The sequence below is a fragment of the Equus asinus genome, chromosome 14 (assembly GCF_041296235.1).
Source record: "Equus asinus isolate D_3611 breed Donkey chromosome 14, EquAss-T2T_v2, whole genome shotgun sequence".
NCBI classification, from domain to species: Eukaryota; Metazoa; Chordata; class Mammalia; order Perissodactyla; family Equidae; genus Equus; species Equus asinus.
The window spans coordinates 49,727,811-49,741,366 of record NC_091803.1 but is presented as its reverse complement, the minus strand read 5'-3'; the positions used below and the strand labels follow the sequence as shown (position 1 = coordinate 49,741,366).

General features: G+C 50.8%; 2 protein-coding genes across 11 annotated transcripts in view; one reads left to right on the top strand and one right to left on the bottom strand.

The window, feature by feature from the left end:
* NPRL3 (NPR3 like, GATOR1 complex subunit) overlaps positions 1-1,683 on the bottom strand; it is a 38,034-nt gene extending 36,351 nt beyond the window's left edge. For 2 of the 10 annotated variants that reach the window (XM_014848827.3, XM_070485362.1), the window contains exon 1: positions 1,341-1,668. In XM_014848827.3, coding sequence (XP_014704313.3) covers positions 1,341-1,458 — 118 coding nt within the window. In that variant the 5' untranslated portion in view covers positions 1,459-1,668. Of the gene's footprint in view, positions 1-723; positions 1,117-1,340 lie in introns of those variants that run through there. The other 8 variants (XM_044747075.2, XM_044747072.2, XM_014848828.3 and 5 more) reach the window with 7 other exon arrangements.
* Positions 1,684-11,932: 10,249 nt separating this feature from the next.
* Positions 11,933-13,135, top strand: HBZ (hemoglobin subunit zeta). The gene is made up of 3 exons (XM_044747274.2): positions 11,933-12,027; positions 12,659-12,863; positions 13,007-13,135. Exons 1-3 carry the CDS (start codon positions 11,933-11,935, stop codon positions 13,133-13,135), a joined length of 429 nt encoding a protein of 142 aa, XP_044603209.1.
* The last annotated feature ends 421 nt before the right edge of the window (positions 13,136-13,556 follow it).

The following is a 13,556-nucleotide window of genomic DNA, read 5'->3' as shown; positions in this document are numbered from 1 at the left end:
GCAAACAGGAGGCGGGCTCAACCCTCAGCAAATGCCCAGAAAATACCAGCTCCTAGCAGAAGCAATGCACAAGATAAACACATTCAAAAAGAAGACAACAGACATTCGACAGGAACACACGAGGGACTCTTTACATAATCCTGGAGAGGAGAGGCCTCTCTATGGATAACCACTCAGAGACCACAAAAGGACAGACTGAAGACTTGACTATAAAAATCAAAACTCCAGGGGCCGGCCTGGGGCATAGTGGGTAGGTTCCCGCACTCTGCTTCTAGGGCAGGGTTGCTGGTTGGGATCCTGGGGGGGCACCTACACACGGCTCAGCAAGCCATGCTGGGGCAGCTCCCACGCAGAGGAACCAGGACATGCATGCAACCATGTACTGCAGCTTTGGGGAGGGAAACAATAAAACAATAAAAAAGAGGAAGATTAGCAACAGCTGTTAGCTCAAGGCCAATCTTCCTAAAAAAAAAAAAACAAAACTATGTGGCAAAAGCCACACAGAGTCAACCTGGCTTGGCGTGTACAGCTTTATCACGGACAAAGGCCTATTTTGATCCTAAATATATAAAGAGCTCCTTCCATCTATAAGGAAAAACTCAAACCACCTAAGAGGAAATTAGGCAAAGCTCAGGAACAGGTGCACTAAAAAGGAAATGCAAATAGTCTGAAAACAGGAAAACGTGACCCCTCATCCTAAGACGATCAGATGCAACTTTTCACCTGTCTCGGCAACAAACACAGGACATCTGAACTATTAGAAACAGCTCTGCTCACTCGCTCCTACACCCAGCCATCCCCTTCCGGCGACTTGGAGCCGTTTGGAAACCGACAATCTCACAGAGAGGACACTCAGGCCGGTGGGGTCAGGCAGGGCACGCCCCGCACGGTCCCGCCCCAGCCCCGCGCCCGCGCCCCGAGGGAGAGCGCGCGCGGGCGGACGGCGCGCCCAGAGCGGACAACGGCGCGTGCGCACGCGGCTCTGGACACGGCGCTCCGGATGCGGGGGGCGCGGGCCGGGGTCCCCGGGGGACCGGCTTTCTTTTCCGGTCTGAGCCGCCGGGTGCCACGTGGACGGACTTGGAGGGAACGCTACAGGGCCGAACTGGGCTCGGAGACCTGGGTGGGAGGGGCCGCAGCACGTCGCCGCCCAGGGACAGCGCCCGGGCGCCCGGAGGACCCGCCCCCGCGGACGCGCGCCCGAGGTCCGCACGGGGACGGCGGCCGGGGATCCCACAGGCGCTCGTCTGCGCACGCGCGCGCGCACGGCCGTCCCTTCCGGACGCCGGGACCGGAACAGCGGCGCCGGGCGGGGCACGGGCTCGGCCGCGCCCACTTACTTGTCTGGGCCGCGGGGTGCTCCCGGCCGCGCTGGAAGGGGTACCTGAACAGCAGCTTGTTGCCCCTGCTGCCCGAGCTCACGAGGATCACGCTGAGCGGGCTGGTGTCGTCCCCCATCGCGCCGCGGCCGGGGCTGAGGCGGGACTGAGGGGCCTGACGAGCACACGCCCCAGGCCGCCAGTGCCCGGCGCCGGGAGCCAAGCCCGCGGGGCCAGCGCGACAGTCGCCAAACCCACGCGCCTCCCGGGCTCGCGAGACTTCCGAGACAGGGCCAGGCGAAAGCCCGGAGGACGCGGGCGCGCGGGGAGGGGGCGTCTGCGCAGGCGCGGGCGGCCCTGTGCGCAGGCGCAGGGTCTTCCCCGGGAAGCTGCGCGCACGCGCGTGTGGCCACCCCCTCCTCGCGTGGAGAGGAGGGAAGCTCGCATCCGCGTGAATGGGCACCTGGGGCTGTCTGCAAGTGCTGCTCTCCTCATTGTGAAAGTAACGCTTGCTTTGGGCAGAAGGCTCCAACTTAGCAATATAAAGCACTAAAGTGAAAAGTTAAAATTCACTTTAGTGGATCCTAGACCTAAACATAAGAACTGAGGTTATAAAACTCCTACATGAAAACGTGGGGGTAAATCTTCGCCGCCTTGGGCTAGGCAATGGTTTCCTAGCTAAGACACCAAATGGACAAGCCACTAAAGAAAATACTAACGAGACTTCATCAGGTTAAAAATTTGTGCTTCAACGGACACCACCAGGAAAATAAAAAGAGCACCTGCAGAATGGGGGCAAATATTTGCAAATCATGTATCTGATGGGGAAATTGTATCCAGAATATGTTTTTTAAAAACTCTTACAACTCAACAACAAAAAGACAAGTAACCAATTGAAAAATGAGCAAGGGATGTGAATAGGTATTTCTTCAAAGAATAGGACAAATGGCTAATAAGCACATGAAAAGATGCTCAACACAATTATTCATTAGGGAAATGCAAATCAAAACCAAAAAGAGATACCACATCACACCCACCAGTATGGCTAGAATCAAAAAGACAAAATAACGAGTGTGGGCGAGGAAGTGGAGAAATTAGAATCTGTACACACTGCTGGTGGGAATATAAAATGGTGCAGCTACTATGGAAAACAGGCTGGCAGTTCTTGAAAAGATTAAACATAGAGTTCCCATATGACCCAGCTATTCCATTCCTTAGTATATACCCAAGAGAAGTGGAGATATAAGTCCACACAAAAACTTGTGTGTTCATAGCAGCAGTATTCATAATAGCCAAAAAGTCCAAGCAACCCAAATGTCCATCAAGTGAGGAAGGGGTGAATAAAACATGGTATAATCCACACAGTGGAATAGTATTGTCATAAAAAGGAATGAAATACTGATGCATGAATGAACCTTGAAAACGTACATATTGTGTGATTCTATTTATATAAATGTCCAGAATAGGCAAATCCATAGAGACAGAAAGTGGGTTTGGTTGTCTAGGCTGGGGTAGTTTGGGGGTGTGACTGCTAACAGGTATGGGATTTCTTTTGGGGTGATGAAAATGTTCTAAAATTGATTGTGGTTGCAGAACTCTATCAATATACTAAAACCCACCGAATTGCACACTTTAAATGGGTGAATTTTACAGTAAGGGAATTATATCCCAATACAGCTGTTTTTCAAAAGTCAAAAAATGCACCCCACCATCCCATCCCAGTCTTCCCCAGGAGGTGACCGTGGTTAACAGTCCGCTGTGGCTGTTTCCAGATCTTTCTCAGGTACGACAAATGGGTGAGAATGTGACCGCTTGGCTGAGAGATGAGCCTCTTCATTGCAGAAGTAAACCCTCACGCTGAGGCTGACACACGTGTGTGTTTTGCAGGACAGATTCTTGGGTTGGAGCCACCAGGGTGAACGGTACGTGCACGTGGAATGTCTCAGACGTCACGTTACAAACGCACTACCCTGCACAGGGCTGCATAGCATTGATTTATTTTTTTCCAAAGTTTCCAAACAGGCCAATGGTGTCTTAGTCTACATTGCGTTTCTTTGATTATCACTGAGGTAGAGGACTGTGTCACTTGATTATTTGCCAGTGTCTGAGAACTGCCTTCTTGTTTCCTTGAGGGTTGTCTGTCTTTCTTTGATTGTTTAGACGTGTTCTTTCTCTGCGAATAAGAGTGGCCCTTTGGTACAGATTCTGGAAGCATTTTCCCCAGCCTTTCTCATATGTTTTGACTTTATGTATAATCAAAAGGTTTCTGAGTTCTCCCATGGTTCCCAGGAATGGAAGTAAGGGCACAGGAGCCGGGGGTGAGGCTGAGAGAGCTGGGCAGATGGGGAAGGGGGAACCCAGTGTCTGGGGGGATGGCCAACTGTGGTAACGGGAGTCTCCCCACAGGAGCCCTAGGCATCTGCAGGTGCACAGACATGCGGCCCAGGACTCTGGTACAGGCCTCTTTCCTCCGATTTCCCTGGCCATGCTTCTGCCCCGTTGGACAGTCTCATGGCCCCAGAACCTGGAAGAGCAGGTCTGGTGTCCAGGGGCTCTGGGGTGGCCGACTCTGGGCTGGGGGGAGGCCCAGACATGGAGGAACCCACCTTTCCCCAGTTACCCCCTCAGGGTTACCCCCTTGTCCTGCTAGCAACCTTCACAAGAGCATTCATCGTCTATTTTTCTGGCTATGGGGTTAATATCTTCATTGTAACGAGCACTGGAATCCATGAGAGGTGACAGGCAGTCGCCAGGATCCTGGCCTACAGAGGTCCTGAGTACATCCTTCCCCAGGCTGCCCTCGCAGGGCTTGGGTGCAGGGCTGTCCAGGGCTGGACTGGAGAGAGCAGAGGTCTGAATCCCACACCACCCTCACCGGCACACTTCAGTGTTCACTTCTGTCTGCCCCATGGGGCTGTTACGGACGTCAGAGCTCATTGTCGCTCCCTGGCCAGTCCAGCCTGGTGCCAGGAGCCGGAGGGCCCCGAGGGTAGGCTGGCCCTGCTGGGGCCTCAGCCTCCCCACCAGTAACAGGATTGGGAGTAGTTGCTCTCTAAGTGCTGTCCTAGCTGGCAGCCCTCACACCGTCTCCTGAATCATGAGGTGCCCAGGGCCAGCCTCTGCTCCCTGCTGGCTGCCTCCTCAAATTGCCCCCTGCTGACACTAACCCCACCTCCACCGCTAAGTCCGCATTTTAAATTTAAATAACTCTTTTTTTTTTAGAGAAAAACTCAGAAATCCAAACTTATTTCAGAAAGAATTGAAAAACATATATGTAATAGAGAAGACAGTACAACATTAAAGAAAATCTTGAAAATATATAAGTATAAACGTTTTAAATCATAACACCTAAAATACTGTTTTTATTTCTGAATATTACCTTTCAGCTCTTGTCTACATGGAGACACAGCTATCTGCAAAGATGATGATCATAATATACAAATCCTTTTATATTCTGCTTTTTACTTAGTATCATGACATTTTTCTGTATCATTACTCAGTCTTCATGATTATTATTTTTTTATTGAGTTCATAATAGTTTACATCAATGTGAGATTTTAGTTGTACATTATTTCCTGACTGTCACCACATAGGTGCTCCCCTTCACACCTTCTGCCCACCCCCGCTTCCCATGGTAACCACTGAACTGGTTTTGTCCATGTGTTTGTTTATATTCCACGTATGAGTGACATCTTCTGGTGTTTGTCTTTCTTAGACTAGCTTATTTCGCTTAGCATAATTCCCTCTGGGTCCTTCCATGTTGTTGCAAATGGGATGAATTTGTCTTTTTTTCTGGCTGAGTAGTTTAATAACTCTCTCTCGTAACCTACTTTTTTGAAGGTAACTGGATTCTTGGAAACTCTGAACGCTTCCTCCCAGCCTGGGTCCCCCTGGGCAGGGCCAGGAGACCGCCTGGACGGCCAGGCTTTATCAGTTCTGCCACCTGGTCTGGGCCTGATAGAGCCATCACAGTCTGTCAGAGGGCTGGGTGGGGCTCACAGCCCTGTCTTGGACCCGCCTCAACACCTCCACCTTCTTGGCGGCAGTGTTCCTCCCCAGGAAGAATCACTCACCCACAAGAGTATCTACAATGATCTTGAATTCACGCTGCCATGTCCTGAGGTCCTATGGCAACAGATTATCCCTATTCTAACCCCAACATGAGAGGTTAAAACAATGAAAATGGGGCTTACAGGGTTAATTCTCCTGCCCTGGGTCACCCAAGGGCTGTAGTCAGGGGAAGGTCTGTGGGCCCCGTCTGGGCGTTCCACTGAGTGACCAGGGCCCCCCTGAGCTCAGCCCCAGCTACACAAGCTCAGAACGAGCCTGGGGCTTGGAATTCAGCCCAGAAACCAGGTCTCAGCGTCCTGGAGCGCTGCACAGGCTCAGCCTTCTCGTGTCACAGGTGGGCAAAGTAAGGCCCAGAGACAGAAGGGACTTGCCTGAGCCCCAAAGAGCCACCAGCCTGGCCCACAGCAAACCTGTCTCCTCGCCCAAGCAGGGCCGGTTCCCTCCTCCACTGAGACTTTGCACATGCTTCATAGCTTCCTGGCTTCATTTCCTTATCTTAAAACACGTAATGATAAAATAGCTTCTCCCACAGACAGCTGTGAGTGCCAAACACGCAATGTGAAGGGCGTCTGGTGCTGACCCGGCACTTAGAAAGCAGTCGATGATGTCGGCCAACACCAGGCAACAGACCTCACCACACCCCACACATGAAACAGTCCACAGTGCACGGTCGCCCAACTCGAGACAGCAAACAGTAAAGTTCTTAGAAAGGTAACACAGAAGATTATCTTCACCTTGGCATTCGGCACAAGGCTTATTTCCCTTTTTTAGACAATCGAGGTAAAATTCGCATCACACAAAATTAGCCATTTTAAAGTGAACAATTCAGTGGCACTTTGTAAATTTATTCACAATGTGTGCAACCATCATCACTATCTAGTTCCAGAACATTTCCATCACCCTAAAAGGAAACCTAGTGCCCATACACAGTTGCCCCCCATTCCCCCTCCCCCAGCCCCTGGCATTCCCTCATCTACTTTCATCTCCGTGGATTTGTCTGTTCTGGACCTTTCATGTAAGTGGAATCACACGATATGTGGCCTTTCGTGTCTGGCCTCTTTCACTTGAGATAATGTTTTCAAGGTTCATCCGTGTTGTAGTGTGTCGCTGCTTCATTTTTATGGAGGGATAACATCTCATTGTATAGAAATGCCATAATTTGTTTACCCATTCATCTGTGGATGGACATTTGGGTTATTTCTCCCTTTTGGCTACTGTGAATAGGAAGGTACAAGGATGTGGGGTTGGGGTGCTGCCCGGAGGGAAAGAGGAGGCCTGGGAGGAGGTGGGGACCGCCCCCTGTGGTGGCAGGCAGCTGCCTGGGAGTGGGATCCTGGAATCCACAGTCATGACTTCCTGTTAGGAGACAGAGCAGCCCTGCAGTGTCTTCCGGCCACAGGTCCCCAGACACGGCGGCTGGAGGGATTCTCCAGGACACATCTTCTCTGAGTTGCTCTGTGCCTCCCGCTCAGGCAGCCCAATACTCTTACCTGGCAGGCCAGCTCTAGCCTCACCCAAGACCTCCAGACTCCCTCCCCCTGTCTGACCTTCCACCTGACCCTAAGCCTCCTCTCTCTCACTCACTCATTCTGTCTTCTCTGCCAGTCTGTCCATCTGTCTCTGTCTCTCTCCTTTCAAAACTTGTCTCCTTTCTAGGAGCTGAAGCCTCAGGCACAGACTTACACACCCTCCCGGCAGGCTCATAGGCCCGAATTGGCCCTGCAGTTTCCTTCTGAACCAAGTGACAGCAGGAGGTGACTAGGGAGGGCCAGGCTCATCTCAGACTGGAATGAACCCATACAGGCAAAACCACACTCCAGGCAAACATCCTGGGGCCCTCTGAGGTCAGCAACGCACTGCCTAGGACCGTCAGCAAGCAATCATAAGGCCAAGGGAGGGTGGGCACACCCCTACGGCAGGGAATCCCTGTCACATGAGAAGAGGGGGCAGCAGCAAAAGGTAAATAAGGAAGAGACCAGGAAGGACAAGGACCAGGCAGTGCTGGGAGGGGCTTGCAGGAAGGCAGACTCCGACCTCCAGGCCGCAGATACCAAACAGCCGGGGCGAGGTCCCTCCTCTGCTAAACGGGGCAGAGGGATCCTCGGATGCTGCTCCTGCCCTCAACCCCTGACAATCTCGTCATCTCATGTCTCAGGCACAGAAGAAATGAGCACCATCATGTGAGTAAAACATCTGGCATACAGAAGGTGCTCAATACTTGCTTAAGTTTGTATACCTGTTTTCCAATTCAGAGGGCTTGTCTAAGCCTCACAGTTTTCCCTAAGAATAATTCAGCAAAATGGCTATGATCAAAACTCTGCATACAGGAAGCATTTGCCTCTGATTCTATAAAAAGTCCAGCACAGGCCTGTCCCGGTGGCCAAGTGGTTAAGTTCAGCGTCCTCTGCTTTGGATACCAAGTACGGACCTACACCACCCATTAGTGGTCATGCTGTGGCAGCAACCCACATACAAAACAGAGGAAGACTGGCACAGATGTTAGCTCAGGGAGAATCTTCCTCAGCAAAAAAAGAGGAAGATTGGCAACAGATGTTAGTTTAGGGCTAATCTTCCTCAGGGAAAAAAAAAAAGTCCAGCAGGATTTGGGACAGACAACTCTTTGGCTAACTCTAAAATTCAAGCGGAAAGGCAAAGGAACTAGAATAGCCAAAACCATTTTGGAAAAGAAGAATAAAGTAGGAAGAGTGACGCTCGATCTTTTCACAGGGGTTTTGTTAGTGCTGTCAAGTGGATTCCGACTCCTAGGGACCCTGTGGACAGCAGAGCAGAACCCTGATGGTCTTTTTGCGCCATCCTCCCACCTTGCAGCGCTTATCAGTGCTCTGCTGCTATGCATTTACGGTTTTCATGGCCACTTTTTCAGAAGTGGGTGGCCAGGTCCTTCCTCCTAGTCTCTCTAGTCTGGAAGCTCCACTGAAATCCGTCGACCATGGGTGACCCTGCTGGTGTTTGAAATACCGGTGGCAGAGCTTTCAGCATCACAGTGACACACAGCCGTGACAGTCCAACACTGACAGACGGGTGGTGTGGTTCCCCAATCAGGAAAGGAGCCCAGGCTGCAGCAGAGAGAGCACATAATGTTGACCACTAGCCACCAGGCCCAGCTTTTTAACAGCGGTATTGAGACATAATTCACATACCATAAAGTTCACCCACATAAAGTGTGCAATTCAATGGGTTTTAGTATATTCATAGAGTTGTGCAACCATCACCACAATTTTAGACCATTTTCATCATCCCAAAAGAAGTCCCAAACTCATTAACAGTCACACCTCCCAACTACCCCAGCCTAGACAACCTAACCTACTTTCTGTGTCTATGGATTTGCCTATTCTGGATATTTATATGAATAGAATCACACAATATGTATGTTTCCAAGGTTCACTCACGTATCAGTACTTCATTCCTTTTTATAACCGAATACTATTCCATTGTATGGATTATACCAAATTTTATTCACCCATTCATCAGTAAATGTTGCTATGAACATACAAGTTTTTGTGTGGACTTATATCTCCACTTCTCTTGGGTATATACTTAAGAATGGAATAGTTGGGTCATATGGGAACTCTATGTTTCACCTTTTGAGGAACTGCCAGCCTGTTTTCCACAATAGCTGCACCATTTTCCATTCCCACCAGCAGTGTGTACAGATTCTAATTTCTCCACTTCCTCGCTAACAATTGTTATTTTGCCTTTTTAATATAGCCCTCCTAGTGGGTGTGATGTGGTATCTCTTTTTGGTTTTAATTTGCATTTCCTTAATGAATAATTGTGTTGAGCATCTTTTCTTGTGCTTATTGGCCCTTCGTAGATCTTCTTTAGAGAAATATCTATTAAAGTCCTTTACTGAGTTTTCAGTTATTTGTCTCTTTGTTGTTGACTTGTAAGATATTTTTTATATTTTCTAGATATATGATTTGCGAATTTTCTTCTCTCATTCTTGGAACATTATCTAATTTTAAGACTTTACATAAAGCTACTGTAATTGAGACAGTGTGGTTTCAGTGAAGGACAGACACAGGGATCAATGGAACAGAACAGAGAGTTCAGAATTGGACCTGCAAAAATACAGTCAATTCTTTTTTTTTTTTTTTTGAGGAAGACTAGCCTGAGCTAACATCTGCTGCCAATCCTCCTCTTTTTGCTGAGGAAGACTGGCCCTGAGCTAACATCCGTGCCCATCTTCCTCTAGTTTATATGTGGGATGCCTGCCACAGGACGGCGTGCCAGGCAGTGCCATCTCTGCACCCGGATCCAAACAGGTGAACCCCGGGCCACTGAAGCGGAACGTGTGAACTTAACTGCTGTGCCACCAGGCCGGCCCTGCCAATTTACTTTTTCCAAAGGAGTGTGAGAACGCGATTCAACAGAGGAGGTACAGTCTTTTCAAGAAATGGTGTTGGAATAATTGGATATGCTGGCAAAAAAAATGAAATTGGACCTAAACTTCACATCTTACACAAAAATTATCTCAAAATGGATTATAGATCTAAATGTAAAATATAAACTGAAACTTTTAGAAGAAACCATAGATGAAAATCTTTGTGACCTGGGGTTAGGCAAAGAGTTCTCAGGCATGACACTAAAAACATGAATTAAAAAGAAAAACTTGATAAATATTTTGGACTTCATCAAAATTAAAACTTTTTCTCTACAAATGACACAATTAAGAGGATGAAATGACAAACTGTAAACCAGAAGAAAATATTTGCAAATCGCATATCTGACAAAGGATCGAATCCAGATTATATACGGAGCTCTCAAAACTCCCTAGTAAGAAAACATCCCAATTTAAAAACGGTCAAAAGACCAAAACAGATATTTCACCAAAGAGGATATATGGTTGGCAAATAAGGATTTGAAAAGATGCTCCACCCCATTGGCCATCAGGGAAATGCAAATTGAAGCCACAATGACATCTCATCACACACCTGTCAGAATGAATAAAATGTAAAAATGCTGGCAAAGACACACAGCAACTAGAACTTTCCTTCATTGCTGATAGGAATGCAAAATGGCACAGCCACGCTGGAAAACAGTTCAGCAGTTTCTCAAAAAGTTAAACATATACTCAGCACATGAACCAACCATCCTGCTCCTAGATATGGTGTTACCCTGGAGGAATGAAAACTTACATTCACATAAAGACCTGCACAAGAATGTTCATGGCAGCTTATTTGTCATAGTCCCAAACTGGAAAAAAAAACACACACACACGCACAAATGTTTGAGTGGGCGAATGAATGAACATATCATGGAGAAGCACTCAGCAGCAAGAAGGAGCCATCTATGGACACATGTGACAACATGGATGGGTCTCAGGGGTATGCTGAGTAAATCCTAAAAGATGACAGGCTGTATGATTCCACTTATGTGCTATCCTTGAAAAGCACAAAATTAGGGGCTGGCCCCCTGGCCGAGTGGTTAGGTTCGCGTGCTCCACTTCGGCAGCCCAGGGTCTCGCCAGTTCAGATCCTGGGCACGGACATGGCACCGCTCATCAAGCCACGCTGAGGCAGCATCCCACATGCCACAACTAGAAGGACCCAGAACTAAAAATATACAACTATTTAGCAGGGGGCTTTGGGGAGAAAAAGTAACAATAAAATCTTTTAAAAAAAACACACACACAAAATTAGAGGGGCTGTCAGGGTTTTGGGACAGAGGAGGGCGAGACTGCAAAGGGGCAGCTTGGGAGAGCTTTTGGGTGATGGAGCTGCTGTGTGTGGGGGGGGATTGTGGGGGGAACACAAATCTATACATGTGTCAAATTCACAGAGCAGTACACTAAAAAAAGTCCATTTTATTGTATGTTAAAATAAAAGGAATATTCGCCCCATTATATTAAAATGATGATATGGTGAGCAATACTGCAATCTCTAGTAGCACGTGATCTTAGAAGAATTCTCTTTTGTTGACCTGTCACCTCCTCCAGCTTTTCAGGGGACAGATCCACAGTACATCTTTTCTCAGTGCCGGGTGGGCAAAACCACAGCTGCCTCAGAGGAAACCAGGGAACAGAGAGTCAGAGGGGAAGGGGACCGACATGTGGCCAGGCTGGGCCAGCCACAGGACCCCACTGAGGAGTGGTGCGGGTAGCTCGGTGCCTGTGCCAGCTCAAGGAGGGTGTGTGTTGGGCCCTGTGCCTCTGGCTTCCCCATTTTGTGATTCTGAAGTGGACAAGATGGTGCAGTGCCGGGCTGCAAATGCAGGCGTGACCTCCTGGGCTGGCTGGGCCCCTATCTCTCCTGGACTCTGGTCAGGCTGTGGCCAACGCCCCCTCTAAGGCCCAGCAAGGGTGGCAAGAGTGATAGCCCCTCACCACCAGTCCCACTGGGCCCTGACTGCCCACTGTCACTGGATCCGATAAGAGACCACCACCCTCATGGACCCCTCCCCTCCTGACCAATGGCCACACTCTGGCCCCCACCCCAGCTCCGTGTATATAAGGGGACCCTGGGGGCTGAGCACCATGGAGGCCAGTCCCGAGGACACCCAGCTCCAGTCCAGCCATCACCATGTCTCTGACCAAGGCTGAGAGGACCATGGTCGTGTCCATATGGGGCAAGATCTCCATGCAGGCGGACGCCGTGGGCACCGAGGCCCTGCAGAGGTGAGTGCCAGACAGCCTGGGACAGGTGACAGTGTCCCAGGTGACACTGGTGTAGGTGACAGCGTGAGTTTAGTGAGGACAGGGGCCAGTGAAGAGGGGGCAATGAGGAAGCGACAGTGTGGAGGGGTAATTGTGGCGGGGAACTGTGAGGACCCGGTTCTGAGGGAGAGATCAGTGAGTATGAGTGTGTTGAGGAGGGGTCCCCGGCATCAGCGATCAGGAAGAGGACGAGGATGGGGACGAAGACGAGGATAGGACTCTGACTCTCACGGGTCTCCACAAACATCTGTTGAATGAAGGAAGGAACAAACGCCTGAATGAGGAGGCAGGAGGGTGAGAAAGTGCAACGCCACACTGGAGCCTGGGGCAGCAGGAAAAAACAGCCGTATCGATGTTGTCTTTATTTAAAATTGTAATATTTTGTTTAATGTGAATGTTTTGCATTAATTTTTGTTTTAAAACCCCGCGTTAAAATGTGATTTATCCTGACTCTGGGTTGATGGGCATCCCTTAAGTTTTGCGCCCAGGGCGAGCGCCACACCGACTTCATTGGGCCGGCTCTCGCCCCACCCCCACCCACCCCCCCAGCGGCGCCCCGCAGCTGCCCCCAGCTCACGCGCCGCCCCCGCAGGCTCTTCTGCAGCTACCCGCAGACCAAGACCTACTTCCCGCACTTCGACCTGCACGAGGGCTCCCCGCAGCTGCGCGCGCACGGCTCCAAGGTGGCGGCCGCCGTGGGCGACGCGGTCAAGAGCATCGACAACGTGGCGGGCGCGCTGGCCAAGCTGAGCGAGCTGCACGCCTACATCCTGCGCGTGGACCCGGTCAACTTCAAGGTGCGCGCGGGGCGGGGGTCCCGGCGGGGCGCGTGGGGTGCGCGGGGTGCGCAGCGGGCAGGGTCTGGGCCGAAGGTGTCCCCCCACCCGGAGACACCCCGCCGCGCCCCGCCCGCGCTCTGAGCCGCCCTCCCGCCCCCCAGTTCCTGTCCCACTGTCTGCTGGTCACGCTGGCCTCGCACCTCCCCGCCGACTTCACGGCCGACGCCCACGCCGCCTGGGACAAGTTCCTGTCCATCGTGTCCAGCGTCCTGACGGAGAAGTACCGCTGAGCGTACCCCAGACGCCAAGGATAGGCTGCGACCCCTGCGCTGCTGTCGGGGGTCTCCCAATGCCCCTGGCTCCCCTGTGATGCTCCAATAAACGAATCAACGTCCACCTCGCCTCTGTGGTCACTGGGGCCGCGGGAGTGGGGGCGGCATAGGGGTAGGGGGCGGCAGGAGGGTTGCGGGGATCCTTCGCACTGACCCCAGGGTCTCTCGGAGGGCAGAGGGCAGCTGCGGGGTGCTGGGGGGCACTCGGGATCCGGGTGGAGCGGCAGAAAGGGCGCCCCTCGGCCTTTACTTCTGCGGCCCACGTGGTACTCTTTCTTCTCCTTCCGGAATTTATACTAGGTCCTAGTTTGTGTCTGATCGCAGCAAGAAAGGAGTATGAAATGTGATCTTTTACTCATTCATTCACCCATTAAACAAC